Genomic DNA, 22,755 nt, shown 5'->3' with positions numbered 1-22,755 from the left:
TGATGGAAAGTTTTTGATATATATAACAATTCTATTATTTAACATATTTTCAATTAAAGCAACATTTTTTTTCATGATTTCATGTTAACTATAATATTATCTTTATATTAAAAATATAATATAATTAATAAAAAATCAGTTTAAAAAGTTTTTTTTTATTTAATGAACAATTTGTTTTTAGTAATAAATCATTTAAAAAATGCCTAAATTTATGAAAGTGAAAGAATTCGAACTTAATTAATTATAGCCTTCAAAATATAATATCACAGGTAAGTGTTAGTTTCAATTTCAACATGGAGCCTACAAACACAGTTATTTTGAAAGTAATATATTTTTTTTTCCTTTCATTATTTTGTGTACTGAAATTTAAAAGCATGTACTAAAAATTAGGAAAATACATTTTCCACCTTTATTAAGATAACCTAAACTGCCAGCATAGGTTGAGTTGTATAAAGACAAAGTACTGTAACTGATTATATATCTTTGATATTATGTCTGATTCATGAATTAATCATCTTTAAAAGCTTAAGCATTTAGGTGGGGGAAATATCTGAATGCTTTTACATGTAGTGACGTGTGGTCTTTGAAATTTTCGTACAGAAGTTTGAATTGACATTTATGTTTTGCATTGATACAACTTTTTTTTCTTTCAATTCTACCACATTTAATATTAGTCTTGGTGTAAGGTGGAATATGGTATAACTTTTCATATAGACTTTTTATGCAAATTAGTAGTTCCTTGATTTTCTAGGGTTCAAATTAATCTATAATTTATAATGATCGTAATAGAATGTATATGAATATGATAGGAAGGTTTACATCATGAGTTTAAGTATAAATAAATTAGCTATCAAGTTTGATATATTTGACATGGGAGCTAACCCTTTTATCATTATTATAATTAAAGGTGACTTAATGTCTTATTATTATTATATGATATGATTGAATTATAGGTTTATTTATTAAAATGGGTCATTTTTCTTTTTAAACTTAAAGTATTTGGATCGTTTTGTAAATTTATTATACATATGGATTAAGTTGTCTGAGGTTGATAATTTTATTCGAAAAAGTGATAAATAGTATGGATGATTCTTGATTATATTGAAGTTGTATGTAATTTTAGTAACTTCGATAAGATGAAACTTAATTAATCACCATTTAAAATTTAAGTAAAAGTTGTAAATAATGACTTTAACTTGAAGTTGTACATGAGAATGACGACTGTAACAAATAAATTTTAAATTGAAATCATGTATAGGGTTGAAGATTTTAATGCAAACGATTTTGAATGAAATATCGACTTCATTATACATGTGATTTGAGCATGGAACGTAATTCGAGAGTGAAACACAATCAAGAGGAGAACTCCTAAGAAGGTTGAGTAGCATGTGAAATTGAACAAGAAGGACAAGTACAAAAATAATTCAACAAGACAGTTACGTAACGTTGAGAGGTCGGCAAGGTGCATTATGATAGACCAGTGATGCATTTCAATAGCCCGGTAAGGTACATGAAGAACTTAGATGGTTTGGCAGAAAATCCATATAACTTGGTAAAATGTATAAAGAACTCACATGGCTCAACGAAAAGTTCAAATAACTTGACAATGTGTATACATAAATTTGATAACTTGGTAGGAAGTCCATATAACTCAGTAAGATGCATGGAGAACTCAAATAGCTTAGTAAGATGCATGTATTCTTGAAGTGAGTGATATAATATGTATCTTACCGAGCTATTTGGACTTTCCATCAAGTTATATGAGTTATTCGTGCATTTTATCGAGATATCTAGACTTCTTATTGAGCTGAGTTTTCCATGCACCTTACTGAGACATATGAACTTCTTGTTGAGCTATTTAAGTTCTTCATATTCCTTACTAGACATATGGACTTCTTGTTGAAAAATTTAGATTCTTAATACACCTTATGTAGACATCTAGACTTCTTGAAAAGTTATTTGAGTTTTTTTTATGTATCTTATCAAATTATTGGAATGCACCACTAATTTATCTAAATATCTTTCTAATATTTTAGTACTACTTAATTATCGTGTCAAGTTATTTCTTATTAAATTCATCGTACTACTTAACTTTTTTATAAAGTTTTTCTCTTTCTAGTGCTTGACTCTCATGTCATGTCATCTTTCATACATAAAGCATGTATATGTTGAGATTATAATGTAATATATGTTTAAAATTTATTTATGCTAAAGTTGGGATTTTTATATTCAACTTCAGTTCAAATAAATTTAAAAAGTGAGACACGTAAATTTGAAAAAAAATTGACCCCTTGTACATAAACCTTGAATTGGTATATTGTATGCTAATTAATTTTCAAGAAGTATTACATACCGGTCAATCCAATCCATTGAGAGCAGAGACAAGACCACTTACAGAAAATCGAAAATAAAAATAATAAACAATAAAGACAGCGCAAAGTCAAAAGAAAGTGTGTGACAATAAATGTCAGGGGAACAAACACAGCCTTGCCCAACTAAACTTTTGTTTATTTTACACTTAAAATTAATTAACAGTTACCGTTATGAATGTATTGAATTTGGATTTTAATTTTTTTTATGAGTATTATCACTACCATTATATAACTTGGAACTTTTTCTGGATTTGTTTATTTTATTTTCTATTCATTGCTAAATTTTGTTTAATATAACTAACCATTATGTCAGTGGTGAATTTAAGTAATTCATTTCTAAATTTTGTTTAATATAACTATAACCTTTATGGCAGTGGTGTTTATGTAATTTTAATTGAATTTTTATTAAAAAAATTATATTCTTTAATTTAGTTATTATGAATTGATTTTGTTGACAAGTTGAGTAATGTGACTCTTATTGAAAAAAAAATGGATATTTTTATTAAATATTGTAAAAAATTTCTGTTTCATCGAGTGTTTAAGCTTTTTATATCATGTTAATTGAATAACCAGTACTGGGGTGAGATAAGTGTTTATTTTTGTAATTTTAAGTAAGACATTGTGAATTTGGACACTGAAGAAATAAAGTTTGAAAATCATAATTATCTTCATAAAAGAGTAGCATATTTTTTTAAAATTTAATACTTAAACAAAAATTAATTTAATCATGAGGAGATAAGAAATAAAAAAATTTGGTAAAAAAAATTAAAATTTCGGTACTTCATTTATTTTTATTGTTTTAGTTTGTAATGTTTTATTTAAAGCTTTAAAATGAAACTCAGTTAAAAACTGTGACATTTTTGGACAATTGAAAAGTTTCTTTAATAAAAACTTAATTAATAATATTTAAACTTAGAACTTAAATAAACCGTCTTTTTATTTTTCATACAAAAATACGTAAATAACAATCAAACAATTAATATTTAATTTAAAAATATAAAAAAATTAAACATTCAATAAAATAAATATCTTTTAATAAAAACTGAAAAAAACCAAATTTACAATTGTTTTAATTTTTTTATTTATTATTTAATATCTTATCTTTCTATTAATGCAAAAAGATTTAGCAAATTTCTCTCCCGAGGTGTGTTTGAGGTGAATTTAGGATAATACTTCGTCTTAATAGTATCACGTCCCAACTAATTATTTATTTAATAAAAAATTAAAATATTTATTTACTTTACTTTATTTCTTATTGTTAGTTCTTATAATTTAAACTTTTTCCAAAACAATCATAAAACTATTTTAAAACTTATAAATCTGCAATTTCCTTAAAAAAATCTTACTACATAAACTCATTGAAATGTAATTACAAAATGTTAGTTATAAAAAAATATATTTAAAAAATCTAATAAATCATATATTTTTTTAAATGAAAAAAATTGTTGTCTTAAAAAAATCCCACCAACACAGGTAAATTATAATTTTGAAAAAAAAAGTAATTTGTAAACGAAAAAAATTATAATTTATAGAAAATTACAAAGTGACGTATCAGCTCTTCCGCATCCAAATGACGTCGTTTTTGAGTACCAAAGAAATAGGACAGAAAGGTCAACGACGAGTCTGACAACGTTACCGTTTACCACAGACACAGACCAGTTTCAGGATCTGTAGTAGTACCAATAATCCAAAACTATAATAATAACCAAATAAAAATTAATAAAATAAAATCTGCTTTTAAATTTTATTATTTTTCTTAGAATCCGAAATTCGTCGTCTTAACAGGTATGCATTTACAGTTTGATTGGCTTTCACTCTGCTATTTCAGGTTTTCCAAGTCAATTTCATTTTAGGGTTTCATATATCAAAATAAATGTTCAAGCTCATTTGCTGTTTGATTTAATTCATTTGAATTTGTATTTAATTGGTTTTATTTTTGTTTGAGTTATCGTTTGTGCATTTTTTTTTTAAGGAAATAGAAATTGCAGATCCGAATCTCGTTTGGGAGTGAGGAATTTGAATGTTGAGATGTCTGAGAATCACGTAGCGGAGCTGGTTCCGGAAGCGGATTCGGATTCAGGGGGTGGTGTGGGGCACGAGCAATCAAATGTGGATAACGAATCAAACACTGGTACAAATCAAGACCAGGTACTTATTGGTTACCAATTGTTTATTACTCAAGCTACGAAAATTGGGCAATGCGGAGCACTGATGCTTTTCGATTAATGTGAGTGAAGCAGGGAGAGCGTGTTGATCATGGAGAACCTGATGATGAGAAGTCTGCAGAGGATACTGCCAGGGATGACATGTTTGTTGATTGTCCCGATGAGTTAACCGGGCAAAAGGATGAAGAAGTTTCAACAGAGAAGAATGAAGATGACGGAACGGAGGAAAATGAAGTTATGCATCACCAGCAGAGACATTCTGTTGAAATGGGCAATGGAGTCGGGGATTCTCACTCCCCAGATCAGCTGGAGAAAACTGATGCTGAGAAAGAACGGATTGTGCAGGAATACCAGGTTTGTCGTTTGTATTAATTTGAGAGTGGTTTTAGCTTGCACAGAATGAATTTTGATGTGAAGTACTCATTATTTCTTTTTTGAGTTGAGCAGGAAGAAAGACAAACTGTTACACAGGGAGTGCTTGATCTTCATTGTCAGCTAAAGACTCTCAATGGCAAAGAGAATGGAACTGAAGTTGGAGATAGGGACGTGAGTGAGTTTCCGTTGAGGGAGATGATAAAAGAATGTTTGGAATTTGTGAACACTGCTTCAGAAGAACGGTCAAACAGTGAAACCACTATAAGTAATCTTCGGGAACATCTGTCTACCAGGGACCGTGAGATAGAGGATCTTAATACAAAGCTAGCTCAGTTAATGGTATCTAATGATAATTTTCAGGTTTCAGCTCAAGCTCAACTTGAAAAGGATCGTTTTGTTGAGAATTTGATGGATAAAATGATATCCTCTCTTGCAACAGTTGTCACTCAAGAACAAGTATTGGATGATTCTATTAGTGGGAAAATAGTTTATATTGAAGAAGGCAATACCCGTTTAATTGGAAAGTACAATCAGATTCTTTCTGAAATTTATCAACTTGGGCAATCTTTCTCCCAGGTAGGCTTGGATTCTAAAGAGCAGCAATATGGGAGCATACTTGCTGGTGCTCATGGTGGGTTACTGGAGCTCAAAAGAAAGGAAACAGAATTGGTTGAAAAACTGGCTCAGTTAGAAGATGAAAACCGGAAATTGGTTGATGAGCTTGATAAGGAAAAGGTGATGCTAGGGACATTGAATACTGAGCTAGGAAATTTGAAAATAGAACTTGAGCAGGAAAAGGTTAAATGTGCTAATACGAAAGAAAAGCTTAGTATGGCTGTGACCAAAGGAAAGGCATTGGTACAGCAGCGAGATTCGTTAAAGAAGTCTCTGGCTGATAAATCCAGCGAGCTTGAGAAATGTTTGATTGAATTGGAAGAGAAGTCAGTCGCACTCCAAGCTGCTGAGGTTGCTAAGGAAGAGTTGGTCCATAGTGAAAATATGGTCGTTTCCCTACAGAACTCATTATTAGAAAAGAATGCAGTTTGGGATCAAGTGGAAGAAATCTTGTCTTATGCCAAACCTGATGATCCTGGAATGTTTGATGTGCCAGAGAAACTCAGATGTTTTGCGGATGAGAGAAATACACTGAAGGAAGCCTTCATAGAGTTGTGCAAATTGAAGGAATCTCTATCTCTAGTGGACATACCAGAGCCTGTTTCATCATATGATTTGGAATCACAAGTGAATTGGATTGTGGATTCTTGTCTTAGGGCCCGGGAGATCATGGACACTCTACAGGAAGAAAATTCCACAATCATGGAAGCATCCCGTTACAATATTGATCAGTTGAGTATTTCTCTTGTGCTGGAATTGCAGGAAAAATATTTCCTTCTGTCAGAATTAACTGATTTGAAGTTCAAATATGATGAGCTTTTTGGCAAGAACTGTCAAATTTCTTTGGAGAAGGATCAGATAGTCAATATGTTAGTTGATCTTTGTGGCCTGAACAAGGAAGATGAAGGGATTGACTATTCCAACACTTCTGTGATCATCGATTTATGCTTTCAAATTCTAAAAGGGCAGAGTGGTCCCTTGTCTAGAGCATCTAAGATTGATGCTGAGTTGTTTGAAAACATTCAAAGTCTCTTGTATGTTAGAGACCAAGGTTTAATACTCTATGAAGATATACTAGAAGAGGAGATGCTAATTAGATCAAGTACAAATAAACTTTCAGAAGAACTAAAAGTGGCATCTGAGGAAATTGTAACTCTGAAAGAAGAAAGGAGTTCTCTGCTGCAAGATCTTGATCGATCAGAGGAGAAGACTGCCATGCTTAGGGATAAGTTGTCCATGGCAGTTAAGAAAGGAAAGGGGCTGGTTCAGGATAGGGACAATCTAAAAGGTTTTCTAAATGAAAGGAACTCAGAGATTGAGCAGTTGAAGGTTGATTTGCAGAAGCAAGAATCTGCTGTTTCTGAATACAGGGATGAGATCAACAGATTGTCCAGTGATTTGGAAAGCATCCCAAAGCTGGAGGCTGATCTTCTGGAAATGAAAAGGGAGAGGAATCAGTTAGACCAATTCTTAACTGAGAGCAATAACATGTTACAGAAAGTGATGGAGTGTATTGATGGTATCATTCTTCCTGTTGAGCCTGCTTTTGATGAACCAATAGAAAAGGTGAAGTGGCTTGCTGATTATGTCAGTGAATTCCAAGATGCCAAGGTACACATAGAGCAAGAGTTGCAACTAGTGAAGGAGAATGCCAGTATACTTGAAATTAAAGTAGCTGAATCCCAAGCCACTGTAAAATCCCTTGAACGGGAATTATCGTCTTCAAATGACAGTGTTTCTCAACTTGCTGAAGAGAAAACAGAATTAGAATATCTGAAGGGAAAAATGGAGGAAGAGTTACAGAAAGTTAAAGATAAAGTTGCCGAGGTCTTCAGTACCAACAAGTCACTTGAAGATGCCTTATCAGAAGCAGAAAAAGATATTTCTATTCTTTCCGTAGAAAAAGAGCAAGCTCAAGCTAGTAGAGTTGCTGCTGAAAGAGAGTTAGAGAGTTTTAAAGATGAAGCAACCAGTCAAGCAAGCAAACTGGCAGAGGCTAGCAGGATCATAAAGGATCTGGAAGATAAACTATATCAGGTTGAGGGTACTAAGAAGTTACTTGAAGATACGTTATCGCAAGCGGAAAAAGATATTTCTATTCTTTCCGAAGAAAAAGAGCAGGCTCAAGTTAGCAGAGTAGCTGCAGAGAGAGTGTTACAGGGTTTTAATGATGAAGCAGCCAGTCAAACTAGCAAACTGACAGAGGCCAGCAGGACCATAAAGGATCTAGAAGATAAACTATATCAGGTTCAGGGTACTACTAAGTCACTTGAAGAGGCGTTATCACAAGCAGCAAAAGATATTTCTATTCTTTCTGATGAAAAAGAGCAGGCTCAAGTTAGCAGAGTAGCTGCAGAGACAGTGTTAGAGAGTTTTAAAGATGAAGCAGCCAGCCAAACAAGCAAAATGGCACAGGCTAGCAGGAAAATAGAGGATCTAGAAGGTAGACTATCTGAGGTTGAGGGTAATGTCAATTTATTGAATGAAAAGTATAATGCTGATCAAGTTGTCAAGACTGAGATGGAAAATGAATTGAAGAAGCTGCAAGATGAAGCTGCAAATCATGCCAACAATTTGGTAGATGCTTCTGAAACTATAAAATCACTGGAGGATGCATTATCAAAGGCACAAGATGATGTTTCCGCCTTAGAAAATTCAAATGAAATTGCAAAACAGGAGATATCTTCACTCAGTTTGAAGTTAAATTCATGCATGGACGAGTTAGCTGGAAAGAATGGCAACTTAGAAAGCAGGTCCTTAAAGCTCATTGGACTTCTTAATGATCTTCAGGTGCTCATGAAGGACACTACTCTATTTCCCAGAATAAAACAATTCTTTGAGAGGAAATATGAGACCCTGAAGAATATGAATCTAGTTGTCAACAAAATTAGAGATAATGTTGCCTTAAATGCAAAGGACTCAAAGGGACAGCTAGTGATGGAGGTAGTATTGTTACCACCCCCTTTTGGTTGTTATTATTTTCTTTTATTTCGTACGTTGAATACTTAATTAACCTGTTAATGTGCCGTCCAAGACTTCTCATGAGTAACATGTGTCTACATATAATTGAAAAAAGTTAATGGTGATCAATGCATGATATGTGTATTGATTAGAAAATTACATGGCTTTTGATATCAAATGTGCTGTTTCAAATCTTTTCATTCTGTTAAATCATTCTGTGTGTGTGTCTATTGTTGTTTTTGTTCTGTTAATGCTTTTGTCTATATTTCTGTCTTAATGTGTTGTTTGCTCCAGGAAAATACAATTATGAGAACAACATTCTTGGATGGTCCTGAAAATTTTGAAGTTGAACTGGAAAACACAGAGATTGATGATGCTGATATTGACACCATAATCTTATCATTTGGAAAGATTGTGAAAGAATTTGAGTTGAGCAGCAAACACATTGCAGATAAGTTTGACGAATTTTCATATTCTATGGATGAGTTTATTTCTCCTCTCCATGGAAAACTGTTGGAGACTGAGACCATCTCGGAGACTATTGTTCAGAACATGGAAAGTTTGAAAGAAGAAGCAAATACCATGAAAAAGTTGAAAGAAGAACAGGAAAATATCATTGCCACTTTACAAAACAATATCAATGTATTGCTATCTGCATGCACTGATTCTACCATTGCACTTCAGAGTGAAGTTGACAAGAATCTTGGGCTGCTAGACTCCATTTCTGAGGTTGAAAAGTTAAACCTTGAAGCAGGTGCGCAAGCAGATCATCATAAGAACAGTAAATACTTGGAGGCCACACATAAGTTGATTAGTACTTCTAGAAAAACTCAAGCTTTGATTAGACAGTTTGAATTTAGAAGTGAGCAGTTAGATGCAACAATTGAAGATTTACAGAATAAATTGAAAGAAGCAACAGTTGCTTTTGAATTAGTCACAGATGATAGAGACTTAAATAAAAACAGAGTTTCGCTGCTGGAATCTGATATTCAATCACTCCAAAGTGCTGGCAGTGAGCTTAAAGATAAGTTAGAAAGTTATCATGCCCTAGAAGAAAAATTGAAAGAAAAAGAGGCTGAGATTTCATCAATGCAAGATGCTTTGTTAGCAAAAGAAGGTAAAGAAATTTGACATGTTTCTTGACTTAAGCATATTGGATTTTATTTTATTTAATATGTTGATTTAATTTCAAATCTTCTTTTTCCATTGGCAGAAAACTCCCTCCTTACATCATCTCAAATGAGAGATGTCTTTGACAAGATAGATAGGATCAAAATCCCTATTGTAGAGTCTGAAGATGACTTGGAGCTACCTACTTCAGCCCCTATGAAAAAATTCTCTTACATTATTGATAGTATTACTAGGTTGCATGATCAATTAAACTCTATGTCTCATGATAAAGAAAAGCTGCAGTCAATCCTTGAAACAAAGGATCTTGAAATTAAGGATATGAAGGAGGAAGTTAAACAACTCAGTAGAAACTGTGAAGATGCAAATATGCTCAAGAATGAATTGTCTGAGCTCACTTATGTATTAGAAAAAATTATGGATATTTCTTTGGGAACCGGTGAATGGGTTGTAAGTAGGAAATCTAAGGATTTGAAGGAATTAATACCGGCATTGGAAAAACGTATTGTTGCCATTCGTTCAGAATGTGATGATTCAAAATCTAAGGCCCAAGAACTTGATATTAAGTTAGTTGGAAGTCAGAAGGTTATTGATGAATTAAAAACCAAGGTTAAACTACTTGAAGATTCACTTCAAGATAGGACTTCTCAGCCAGACATTGTCCAGGACAGGAGCATATATGAAGCATCCTCATTACCTACTGGGTCTGAGATAACTGAAGTTGAAGAGGTGGTCAATCTTAACCTTGTTTTCTAAGCTTATAGTTCTTACATAATGTGATATTGGAAGTGGATCTGCAAGGATATTTAAGTTCAAATGTTTCAACGACTCATTAGAAACATATCCTGTGATTCTTTGTGACATAATATTGATGGTTTAATGTGTCATTAGTTAACACCTGCCTTTGTCTTTCTGAATTGATCCTGAAATATGACAAATAGATATGTCTATCTACCGTTGCCTTATTTCTTTTCTTGAAATAAATGCGGATGAACTAGAAATTTGTTTTGAAGGGAAATTTTCTCCCTTCACATACATATATTGGATATTCGTTTGATTTCTGACTGATCATGTCTTGCTTTTTCTTTTATCAATTCCTTTATATTATGATGCATTTTCGAATTACGTGTTAAAGTGAATAAGGGAAATGCATGTTAAATGTATGCTTCTTTGCACAGGGTTCATCACGTGGCAAGAAAGCAATATCACCTGTCTCATCAGCTGCTCATGTGCGGAATATGCGAAAAGGATCTGCTGACCATCTTGCACTTGATATTAGTATGGAGTCTGATAATTTGATTAACAGAGTGGATACGGATGAGGATAAAGGTAATTATGAGCTTGTCATTATTGTGAATTATTGATTTGAAAATTTGATGACTTAATTCTAGGTTACTTTGCAGGTCGCGTATTCAAGTCTCTAAACACATCTGGATTTGTACCAAAACATGGAAAGCTCATTGCAGATCGTATTGATGGACTCTGGTAAAATTGCTATTTTCTTTTACTTTTTTAAACGAGGTAAACGAAGAGTGTTTAACATGAAAGAATTGTAGAATTTACATGGTAAAATTGATGGCCGAACGTTGAAGACATAAAATTTTAATGATATTTGTGCGTAGAATCTCAAAAAATACCATGCTGTATTGAGAAAGACCGGCCAGAGGATGCTAAAGATCCATGGTTAGGAGAGCGTTAAATGAAGCAGTTACTAGACTGTTAAAATGGTTTCATTCTATATAGGAAAAAAATTTAAGGCTACATATATTTGGAATTATTTAGGAAAAAAAAGATATATTTATCCTAGTATCAAATTCAAATCACCATACACCATGACATTTTCTTTGGAAAAAAAGGGACTAAAGATTTGTTCAAAAACTCTATTTTATTAAAGAAGGTAACTCGGCCCTGAATAATTGGAATTGATTTATTGGCGTTGTTTAGTTTGTTTAATGATAAAACTGCTAAAATAGCTTAACTAGAGACAACTGTATATGTTTAGTAGCATTGTGGTAACTACTTCTAAATAAAATCATTAAATAAGTTGGAAAATTCCGATCTCTATTATATTAATGCTAATAGTTCCTTTTAATTGAACATAAATACTTTAAATGAAAGCATTTTCAGAAATACAAATTCAATGTTTTTATTATTGCAACTGAGAATACAACTCTAGTTTTACTGTTGCAAAGTTCCATTTATTTTGAACTCTATCAAAAAAAAGAACTTGATTTCCCTATGCAGGTTATCTGGTGGTCGAGTTCTCATGAGTCGTCCTAGAGCAAGATTAGGAGTTGTTGGTTATTTGCTTCTCTTGCATATCTGGCTGCTGGGGACGATCTTGTAGAAAAGTTTAGATCAAACCTACCTGGACTGCTCAACATTGGATGTCGCGTCTGCAAATTGTATTGTAGATATAAAGTTGTCTCTTTTTATTCATGTCTTTTTACTTCTTAGTGAAACCTAACCCGTTTTTCTCATATCTCATAAAATCCTCTATTTGTTCTCTGGAGTCACATTTTAGGGATTCAGAGATTCTGGTCTTCAATGTTAGGGCTCATATTTTGACAGCTTTTTTTTTTTCCAAAAACGAAGCCCCTCCATTGTATTGACCTACAATTGTTTCAATATCATAGTATGTGGTGGGTAGAAAGTAGGTAGATGATTTTTTTGCATGCCAATGTAATAAAAATGTAGAAGGATTTTAAGGGTGATTCATTTATACAGAGACCAATTGAAGGATAGCTCTTTTCTCTCTTTATCAAGGAGAACTTGTATATGTGATTTTGTATGTTTTCATTGTTTTATGGTTTAATATTTTATGTTCTCTCATTATTGAGTTTTTTTTAGTTGTTTTACAATTTTTTAGCTTCAATTTAGTATATGCTTTTAAATGATTCAATATTTTTCTTTTTGCCAATGATTTTCAATTGCTTAATTGAAGAAGTCAACGTGGCGCTAAAAACTTAAAAAATAAGGGGGGTATAACAAAATTTATAATATTTTCAACCAGGAATAGTTTGGGAAGTATCACTTATATCGGGATGCAGGAAGAAAAACAAGGAAGTTATCATTCCGGAATTTATATTTTGGAAAACACTAAATCAATTTGCATTTTTTTTTTTCAGAAGACAATCGCACATTCTTATTACGGAAATTTTTTTTCCAGAAGCTTTGATGGGATGCAGAAAAAATTTGATGGGGTGCGGCACCAAGATAATATCAAGAACTATTTTATAATTCGATAATAATAGTTTGACAACATTTTTTTTATAATATTTTAACATTATTTATGTGTAATTTTGTAATTGATCCAAAATTACTTTACAATCAATAATAATAATCATAAAAATCAATATGAAACAATCACAGAATGACATGTAAACGGTGTTAAAATGTTGTCAAAAAAATATTATCAAAGTATTATTATCTTTTATTATTTTATATTTTGACTTCATTCATAATGGACAACCATACTTGAATTATTATTCTATTTTAGAGTTTTATCTTTAAAAAAGTTTCTGAAAATTGAAAAAATAAATAAATTATTTTATTTTAATTTTTAAACAATGTAAGAGTATTAGATATATCAAAAATATTTCTCAATAATAACATATTCTCTGGTTAATAACGAGGTGAAGATTATATATAAAGATGAAGGAGTCACGGCAGTGCATTACTTCTTCCGTAGGTTAGATATTCACACCCACAACTAATTACAAGTGTAATTTTTTATTTAAAAAATGATTATGATACAACTCTTTACTATGCATTTTTTATTCTTAAAAAATGTCTTATTATTAATTATTATTAACAAAAATTAAAAAAAATTAATGTTAAAACAAAAAAGAAAAGTCAGGTTAAAGTTACGTTTTTTATTTGTTATTTTGTAACGGAAACAGGTAATGGGAAAAGGACAACATTTGGTCTGTGCTATAGTTAACAAAAAATTAAAAAAATAAAATTGTAGAGAATTAAATAAACCGTGTTTTAGATGAGTTGGCCATGGAAATCCTACAGCTAATTTTCGTGCACTTCGTTTCCTGTTCTTGTAGATCTTTTATATAACGCTATGCATTCCAACACTTTTAGCATTCATCTTTTTCTGTACCTATTCATTTTCTTTATCGTTTCTGGCTTTGTTGATTATCATTAAGCTTCAATCCATGGCCTCGGTATGATTTCTTCTTCTTCACCACCTTCTCAATTACCATGCATCATTGCATTATGTCATTTCCATCATTTAGATTCTCTTCTTTTCTTGTCTGAACAAAATAGCTTGTTACAAACGATTAAATTAAAAAAAACAAAACTTTCCAATTTTTTTATAGACCCAGATGATATATATTACCATGGAAATGTTTGGATAAGATTTATCTTATCAAATCCAGAAGAAAGAATGAATCTTGTCCATATTCATTTTCTTGTCTTTTATGGAAAAGATTTTGTTTATGTCATTTTTGTTGGGAAATCTTAAGATTGTCTGCAATATGCCATGGCAAAAGCTTCGACCAATTGATGATTTGTTTGGGTGATATTGACATTTTTGTTCATGCAGTATTATGATCAAAAACAAGGAAAGCCTTTACCCAAGTTTGGGGATTGGGATGTGAATGATCCTGCTTCAGCTGAAGGATTCACTGTTATATTCAACAAAGCCAGAGATGAAAAGAAAATTGCCTCAGTCTCGGGACGATTCCCTTCTCAGCGAAAATACGATTCTCGAAAACGCAAGAATCAAAAAAAGAGCAAGAGTGCCTCTAACACAAAGGTACATTCTCTTCAAACTATGATTAAGAATTACTATCTTTTCATGATCTGACACATACCCATTTTCAATTTACATGAAAAAAGTCGATAAATTCAATTTCTCACGCCGAAATTTTGAAGATTTTGATAATCTGCATTCTGACATATATAGCCATTTTAGCAACAAGGAATTCCTTTCAATGCAGATTCAATTATGTGATATTATTTGTGTGCAGAAAAAATGGTTTTGCTTTGGCCCTTAGAGGAGGATAACATAAGGAGGTGTTCGTTGATGGGAAGAAGTATTGATTGAAAATGTTATTATTACTTAAATTTGTTCTTGAGACTCGAGTGAAGTGAATAGTGCAGCTGATCGATGAATCTTCTTTTAGTTGTTTCATGTACTGTATTGTGTGTTATTTATGAATTGCAATATACTTACATGAATCAATGTCAATCTCTTTGCAATAAACCATATATATATATACATATATATATATGTGTATATATATATATATATATATATATTATATTATTATATTACCCGTAATTTTATATGAGGGTGATTTTCTTGGTAAACTTTCCCAATTTCTACTTTTTAATTTACAGAATATCTTTATGCAGGCGTCTTCCATCAATGATTTAAATGTATGGTGTGTTGAAAAGTTGAAAGTGATGATGGAATTTAATCACGAAACGTTTGAATTAGCCAGCGCTAGCCATGTTTAATTAAATACTGCACACGTGTGCTTCTAGATGAAGCATGCTACTTATATATATGATAAGAAAATAATTAATGTTATCTCGGTAGAAAAAAAGTTGACAAATGCGAAACTTGAAAAAGAAAGGAAGGAAATTTAGTTGATATTAGGAAAAGAATTTTGTCTACATGTATTAGTATAATATATTTTATATTAAGTATGATAAACTTTGAATTAAAATTAAAGGTTGTTTATAAATAAGAGATATTATTTTAATATAGATCTACTTATTATAAATTTAGAAGTTGTTTATAAATTAAAGAAAATTGTTTATATAAGTTATTTTTTTCAATTTAAGTAACTCGTGTTGCCTATATGATTTTGTTTTAAAGATTGTTTTATAATTATGAGTATGTTTATGAAATGATTGTTTTAAAATTAACAAATAATAATTAATTATGAAAGTATAGTGTAGGGTTGAGTAGGAAGATTTGGTAAGAGATTGGTTTTATGATTTCCGTACAAGTCAGGGTCTTTTAACACTTTGGTTGTTATTTGTCAAATAAAACAATTCTTAAAAGCACTGTCATATATATCTTGGGAAATTCCGAAGCTAGCAAATTGTGGTGAAACAAACATCACGTGGAAGTGAAGGACTGTGTTCTCTGCGTAATTAAGGAGGAACAGAACAGAACAGGAAAGTGCCAGCTTCGATTCAATGCAACTGTTTGAACTCTGAACTCTGAATCTGCAGATTGTAACTGTCAAATGAAATCAGAATGCCAAGCTGTGCCGTCAAAGGAGGTTGCCCCACTGACTATATAGCCATTGCTCTATCCATTCTTTCCTTCACTGTGTAAGTTTCTCCCTTTGCCCGTATCCGTGTGTAACGGGTCGTTCTTGTTGTGCCAAATTTCCCACTTTACCTGCTTGATCTTATGACCCTAAGAATTTTGAGCTTGACTGACAAGTTAAAATCTTGTACCTAGTCATATACCCTTTTAGTTTCCCTCCATCCCTATGAAGCAAAATTGTTTCTTTCCCCCTACCTGATCTGCTTACTGATTAAGGGTGTTTCCTTGGTGGGGCTCTCTCTTTGATGATTCATGTGATTCCTGTGTTGGGTGATTTGGTTTGTTCTTTTGGGTCATCTTTATGGTATCATTTGTTTCGAAATGAGATATACGTTTAGACTATAACTACTTTTATGATATAAAAAATTTCATAAAATTAGTTTATGCACAAACTTATGTTAGAGATTATTGTGAAAATCATTTTACTTTTTGAAAGGTTACGAGGAATTTTGTCTAAACAGATCATATGTGACATTTGTTTTCTGATGCATTTGCTGTTGGTTGGCTTCTATTCTTCAGGCTTGTTTTATGGTGCATAGTTCCCTTCATAGTTCACAAGGTTCCTCGTACCAAAGGCAGTGGCTTCTGGATACCTGTAATTCAAGTTGTTGCCAGCTTCTTCCTTCTTCTATCTCTCGTGGTAGAAATGGGTTTTTTATGTCTCTGTCATTTATTTTCTGTTAAATTAAACAATCCCAACTCGTCTAGTAGTTTGGTGTTGCTGCAGTATCAACTCAGCATCGCCTTGTTCTCAAGCTTACTGATTGTATATTTGTTTTTTATGCAGATATCGAATAATTTTTTGAAACTTGGGGAGAGGCATTGGTTGCGGTCATGCTACTTATGGGGAGGTTATCTTTCTTTTTGCCATCTTTTCTGACTTGTTTATGCTTATGTATTGAAAAGAGGAACACTTGTAAGTATAATCATGTTTTTCCTGTTTATTTTCAGCCTGGGGTGAAGGTCCACTAGGATTTGGTTTGCTCTTCAGCTGTCGCATAACACAGGCTTCGCAATTATATTTTATCTTTGTCAAGTAAGTGACATCTTAATATTGCTTTTTAAGGCCGCTTTGTCGGAAGTTTCTGATTGACTACCTCTTAACCGTTAAAGCCAAAGTGATGGCTTTAGGGTACGTTTGGATTAAACAACTTAATTAAGTGCTTATTGGATAACTATTTGTCTTGTAAACTCTTGTGTATACTTTTTTTGGGTAATCAGAATAGGAAATATGATTAAAGTCTTTTTATATAAATTATAAGCTGTTTTTCATGAGTGGTCATAGAGGTTGGAGGGCTTATTTAAATAAACTCAACAACTTGTGGAAAAATCGTCAGCTGTGGACTTGTTTAGACAAATTTTTCCTGAAACACTTCTAGGAGGAGAAATTAGTTTCTTCATAAACTAAGATTAGTTTATTCATAAGTCAATTTTGTTGAAGTTTTCCCACATTAGTTCCTGTAGAAGATCATTTTAAACTATTCATACACTAATTTTAATTTGTGGAGAAGTTTTTCGTAATTTTTTCTCTCAAAAGTACTTTTGGAGAAATTTATTTAAATAGACTCTATGTCAATAAGCCTGTTAAACACTTACACAAGTTCTTATGCATAATAAGTTCTACCAATAGCACCCTAAAGTTCATGATCCACAGCTGAAAGTAATTATTGTGTATTTTCCACAACCACAACACATAACAACCAACCTGTTGAATTTATGATCATAACATTCTGTTTGTCTGATTGGTTTTCACTGGTGAAACTATTATTCACTTGAGCTCATGGAGGCTTGTGATTTTTAACTGATGCGGTTATTTGTACTCATGATTGGCCATAATTAATTGGCACTTTGCCTATACTTTGAGATGCTATAAGTTTTTGTTGTTGATACTTCTTTTTTTGTTTCACTGCAATTTTTAACTGGTGCTAAAGGAGTCATCATTCATTTAGGACTTGGGTGTTTAATTTCCTCCTTTATTGATCTTTCAGGAGACGTTTACCACTGATACGATCATATATTTTTCTTCCACTTATTCTACTTCCCTGGATTGCCTGTGCTGCTGGTATAAATCTGAATTAATTTTAATTTTCTTATCTAGTCTTTATTTAGTGGAATTAACAACTCGAAGTATATGTAGCAGGTGTAATTTTTTCACTTTCATCCATAGAATTTCATTTTTTTTTATCTCCTATCTAGTATATCAAAATTTTGCTGGACTTTGTCTCTTCAGTTGACATAGTTATTTTATTTTAAGTGTTTCTGCTTTATGTCCATGATTTTCTCAACATCTTGTGGAATTTATGGAAGTTATTGCCAGAACACACTCCCTTTTCTTTCCTTAATCATGTCTCGTTTGTTTATGTTCTTTCCCCTATTTATTTCTAATAAATTATTCATCCATTCTCTAGTTATCCATTGGATGCAGCCTCTAAGCAGTCGCTGTCACATGAGAGCTCAATGGACCATCCCAGTTATAACCCTTCACTCATTGTATATTGCTATTTTGGTTGGGGTTACAACTGCTGTTCATCACATAGAATTCAGGTTTGATGAACTCAAAGACCTCTGGCGGGGAATACTCGTATCAGCTGTGTCCATTGGTACACCTTTTTCTAGATTCATTAAAAACTCCTTATTTCTCTATTTATTTTGAAGTTCCTAGCTTCTTAGTAACCTGTTCTCTAAGGCTGTTACTAAGGTGATGAATTAACCCTTAAGTTCTTAGTTAGGTTTTCTGTTTTCAGGAAAAAAAAGCATTTCCTACCTAAATCTAAATGTGTAACATCCAAGTTAAAAGTCTGATACCATAATCAATGTTAACTCCGAAATACATATTTGCAAATGTTACAGATATCGCATATTCTTTGACTATTGTGCTCAGACAACTAGTTTTGCAGAAGCTTTACCCTAAATATAATATTTACTCCAAATACAACATTTTTCACATATTTACTCCAAAGACAACATTTTTTACTTTCTGAAAAGAGAGTCCATGCTTTATAGTCTCTTAATTAACCACAATTTTCTTAACCATGGTTTTCTAATACAAAAACCACCACATTCATTTTGCATTGCCCGGCACTATATCCACTTGTTTATTTTCAAACTAGTGTTATCAAATATGAGATTGTACTTTCAGGATAGCCTTTCTCGGTGCTCTTTATAATCTATCATTTGCTTATTTATCATGACAGTTATTTGGATTACTGCTTACATACTTAATGAAGTTTATGACAATATCTCATGGCTTGAAGTTGCGTCTAGATTTCTGCTTTTAGTTGTGGTATGCTTTCCTACCGTTTCTTATGTCTCAATACTATGAAATCTCAGACATTTTCAATACATATTGGAAGTTAAATCCAAGTGATTACTTCGTGAATCTTTTATTTACTTCCATTCTATGTGGGTTTTGTTCAAAGGCTAGCATACTTGTGGTTGCTTTCTTTTCAATATCAAGTTCTCAACCACTTCTCTCACAAATCAGCTTGAGGAGAAGAGAAACCCGAGAATTTCGCACAATGAGCCAGGCTCTGGGCATACCTGATAGTGGGGTATTAGCACAAAGTGAACCAATTTCAAGGATAGATCCTAATGAGCCGTTGGATAAGCTTCTCTTGAATAAGAGATTCCGGCAGTCTTTTATGGCATTTGCTGATAGGTAAAACATCTATCTTTGTACTCCAGTATGTTGGTACATATTTGTACGAATTATAGTTTCTCATTTTTGTCTTTGTTTAAACTAAAAAAGTATTATTGTTTTCACATATATACAGTTGCTTGGCTGGGGAGAGTGTGCACTTCTTTGATGAAGTGTATGAGCTTAGTAAAATACCTGAAGATGACTGTGTGAGAAGGATCTATATGGCACGACATATTATTCAGAAATACATAGTTGCAGGTGTGTAATTCCTATTCCAGGTGGCTTCCTTCTTTCATCCTTTCTCTTGGTTATTTCCACCATGATCATTTTTTGCCATATTCAGAATTGTAAGATCAGTTTTCTCTCAACCCTTTTGTGAATACTGTTATTTGATTTAACACAGTCGTATGTCTCATCCATGGAATGAGTTGAATGTTTTGTAATTGTTCCTTTAAATATGGGAGCATTCTCTTATATTTGCTAGAATATAATTTTACAGGTGCGGCTATGGAGGTGAATATCTCTCATAGAAGCAAACAAGAAATTTTATCTACTTCCAACCTAGCGCGCCCTGATCTCTTCCAAAATGCACTCAACGAGATCATTCAGTTGATGAGAACAGTAAGTTCCTTAGGCTCAATACAATTTTAGGAGACACCCTTGATTAAAATTGAGTATGTTATATCCTCAAATTCATACTCGGTTCTTTCTATAAGAAACAAATGATAGTGCATTGCTTGTTATAAAAAGGACCGAAGATAGAATCTAGACAACATTGAAAACATTGTTATGCCAGTATCTAAATTTGTCCATTAAAATTAGGCAAGCCATTGCTGCATAGTCTTTCATCTAAATTAAACATTCCACTTGTGCAGAACCTAGCACGAGATTACTGGTCATCGATGTTCTTCCTGAAGTTCCAAGAAGACTCCAATTTGAGATCCAATGAGTATGAGCTGGAACAAATGACAGGGTGGAACTTTTCCCCAAGGTTGAGTTCTGTGCATGGTGCAGATGATCCTTTTCACCAGGACCATCTCCTCAAGAGCTCAGGCTGTAGCAGTGATACTACTGACTTATGACTTGTTAGTTTTTACCTCTTATTTACACAATTTCTCTAGTTTGGTAATGCCTTGCCAAACTAGCTTCACTTTTACAACAAAAAAACAAAAAATCACTGGTATGTTTTTTTCTGACTACATTTATGTTCGTTGTCCATAAAAGATGAACAGTGGAGGAGAGCGGGGAGGTGTAAGGAATAGATAACAGTGTTTTTTGTCTTTTTCCTTTTTTTATTTTCAATCTATAAAACATGAGTAACATCCATAGAGTTAGGCTAGGACCTTGTACCTCCTGGCGTGTAGCTTGTATTATACTGATTTCATTTCAAAACTGAATAGTCTTCACATTGTCTAGCACTTTTAAAGAGTACAAGGTACATGAAAGAGATCAAAATGTTGTATGCAGCTTACAGCAACCACCTTGATTGTATATGTCTTTCATTCGATAATTACTTGTATTGATTGCCCTCTTAGTCTCGTTGTAACAACAGTATTGTGAAAGAAAGATGTTAATTACATATATCTAACCCATGACCTATCATTTTAGTTACTGTTAGAAGTGGTTTTGCATTATTTGTTATCAAGTTTAGCACTTATCTAGAGTGATGGATATTTGTTATTTTAGTTTGACAGAAATGAACCGAGTTGATAGCTTGTTGCGTTCTGTTTTTGTATCTATTTTTTTGATATATCAACATCAATATATTTATAAACTCAACAGAAAAATAATACAAAAAAAAACTCAAGAACAAAAATCTGAACATTTTGAAAAATATCAATCACATCATTGATAGACAACCCATTTTATCCAATCGAGCACACACGCCTGTTCCACAACTTGTCAATCTTAAAGTACGAAAACAAAATGAAAGAAGTTGTCTTATCTTCGGTTTATGTAACAAAGGGGTCAATTTTTTTTTTTTAAATTACGTATCTGATTTACTTTTTAAATTTATTATGACTTCGGGTTAAGTAATATATGGTTGACGATTTCTTTGAAAAAGTGGTGAACGGTACAAACAATTTGTTAATAATATTGAAGTCGAGTTTGATTTTGATGGCTTTTGATCACATATTAAACTTAATTATTCAGATCTTAAGTTTTAAGTAAAGTTGTATATGTGATTAGTGATTTTAATTTTAATATATTTGAATTGAAGTCATGCATGAAAATGATGATTATAATATATATATATATATATATATATATATATATATTATATTTGAAGTTATGCATCATATAATTAATTGAAACCATATAATTAATTGAAACCTTGAGAGGTTAAAAAGATAGTTATAGAGTTTAATTAAGTGTATAAAGAACTCATATAACTTGGCAAAACATATGATTAGTTCAATTAAGTACATAAAGAACTCAAATAGCTTAGCAAGACATATAGAGAGGTCGGTAAAGATACACTTTAACTAGTTCTTCAAATGTTTTGCAAAACTATCTAGTGCACTTTATCGAGCTCTCTGGATGACTTGCTGAATTATTTGAATTCTCTATATACTTAGTTGAGTTATTTGAATGTTTTGTTGAACTATTTGAGCTCTCAATACACTTATTAAAACTTTCTGAATATCTTATAAACCTCTTAATGCTTCAGTTAAAATTATATGATATACGACTTCAGATAAATTATATATATATATATATATATATATATATATATATATGATAAAGTAGTTATTCATATGCACAATTTCAGTTTAAATATATTAAAGTTGAAGTTATGTGTACAACTTTATTTAAAGTTTAAATAGTGATTAATTTGTTTTTATTTTGCTCAAATCATAATTATGTACATGATAACTTTCACATAATTAAAGAAGTCATCAATATTATTCACGACTTTTTTTCCCTTAAAATAATGAACAACATATAAATATGTAATAAAATTAAAAAGTAATGCAAATAAGTAATTTCTAAAAGAAAATGGACCCTTTCGGTACATAAAGCTCTTATCATATACTTGGTAGATAGGGCATTTAATCTACTTGGTAGATCTGACATTTCATTTATGAAGTATTAGGATGTTCCTTTTACTAAGATTATCATTAATTGTCCCCTGATTTCACATATAATGTTTGGAAGACTTTTAATCAAGTTTCTCTCTTATTTTATGAATTG

At 31.9% G+C, this 22,755-nt stretch overlaps 3 protein-coding genes across 3 annotated transcripts; all 3 read left to right on the top strand.

Annotated features, from left to right (window-relative positions):
- The first annotated feature begins 4,168 nt into the window (after positions 1 to 4,168).
- Positions 4,169 to 12,360, top strand: LOC108329074 (trans-Golgi network-localized SYP41-interacting protein 1). The gene is made up of 9 exons (XM_017563075.2): positions 4,169 to 4,200; positions 4,345 to 4,520; positions 4,610 to 4,891; positions 4,985 to 8,470; positions 8,783 to 9,605; positions 9,702 to 10,345; positions 10,795 to 10,945; positions 11,020 to 11,101; positions 11,861 to 12,360. Exons 2-9 carry the CDS (start codon positions 4,401 to 4,403, stop codon positions 11,961 to 11,963), a joined length of 5,691 nt encoding a protein of 1,896 aa, XP_017418564.1. The 5' UTR covers positions 4,169 to 4,200; positions 4,345 to 4,400; the 3' UTR covers positions 11,964 to 12,360.
- A 1,311-nt stretch (positions 12,361 to 13,671) lies between these two features.
- LOC108328787 (protein NOI4) lies at positions 13,672 to 14,920 on the top strand. Its single transcript, XM_017562677.2, has 3 exons — positions 13,672 to 13,791; positions 14,175 to 14,387; positions 14,602 to 14,920. The coding sequence occupies exons 1-3, from the start codon at positions 13,783 to 13,785 to the stop codon at positions 14,626 to 14,628; spliced, it is 249 nt and encodes an 82-aa protein (XP_017418166.1). The 5' UTR covers positions 13,672 to 13,782; the 3' UTR covers positions 14,629 to 14,920.
- A 726-nt stretch (positions 14,921 to 15,646) lies between these two features.
- On the top strand, positions 15,647 to 21,141 carry LOC108326982 (regulator of G-protein signaling 1). The gene is made up of 11 exons (XM_017560626.2): positions 15,647 to 15,922; positions 16,440 to 16,560; positions 16,708 to 16,771; positions 16,872 to 16,956; positions 17,909 to 17,982; positions 18,329 to 18,520; positions 19,115 to 19,203; positions 19,340 to 19,578; positions 19,694 to 19,818; positions 20,060 to 20,181; positions 20,436 to 21,141. Exons 1-11 carry the CDS (start codon positions 15,846 to 15,848, stop codon positions 20,640 to 20,642), a joined length of 1,395 nt encoding a protein of 464 aa, XP_017416115.1. The 5' UTR covers positions 15,647 to 15,845; the 3' UTR covers positions 20,643 to 21,141.
- The last annotated feature ends 1,614 nt before the right edge of the window (positions 21,142 to 22,755 follow it).

The sequence above is a fragment of the Vigna angularis genome, chromosome 2 (genome assembly GCF_016808095.1).
Source record: "Vigna angularis cultivar LongXiaoDou No.4 chromosome 2, ASM1680809v1, whole genome shotgun sequence".
Taxonomy (NCBI): Eukaryota; Viridiplantae; Streptophyta; class Magnoliopsida; order Fabales; family Fabaceae; genus Vigna; species Vigna angularis.
The sequence above is the reverse complement of the archived record's forward strand: the minus strand, read 5'-3'. Positions and strand labels throughout refer to the sequence as shown.

Coding starts and splice junctions, on each gene's coding strand:
- LOC108328787 (XM_017562677.2), top strand. Junction 14,388..14,601: donor AGAGTGCCTCTAACACAAAG/GTACATTCTCTT, acceptor ATTTGTGTGCAG/AAAAAATGGTTTTGCTTTGG.
- LOC108329074 (XM_017563075.2), top strand. CDS start 4,401: ATGTCTGAGAATCACGTAGCGGAGCTGGTTCCGGAAGCGGATTCGGAT. Junction 4,892..4,984: donor GGATTGTGCAGGAATACCAG/GTTTGTCGTTTG, acceptor TGAGTTGAGCAG/GAAGAAAGACAAACTGTTAC. Junction 10,946..11,019: donor GGATACGGATGAGGATAAAG/GTAATTATGAGC, acceptor GTTACTTTGCAG/GTCGCGTATTCAAGTCTCTA.
- LOC108326982 (XM_017560626.2), top strand. CDS start 15,846: ATGCCAAGCTGTGCCGTCAAAGGAGGTTGCCCCACTGACTATATAGCC. Junction 15,923..16,439: donor TCCATTCTTTCCTTCACTGT/GTAAGTTTCTCC, acceptor TCTATTCTTCAG/GCTTGTTTTATGGTGCATAG. Junction 20,182..20,435: donor TCATTCAGTTGATGAGAACA/GTAAGTTCCTTA, acceptor CCACTTGTGCAG/AACCTAGCACGAGATTACTG.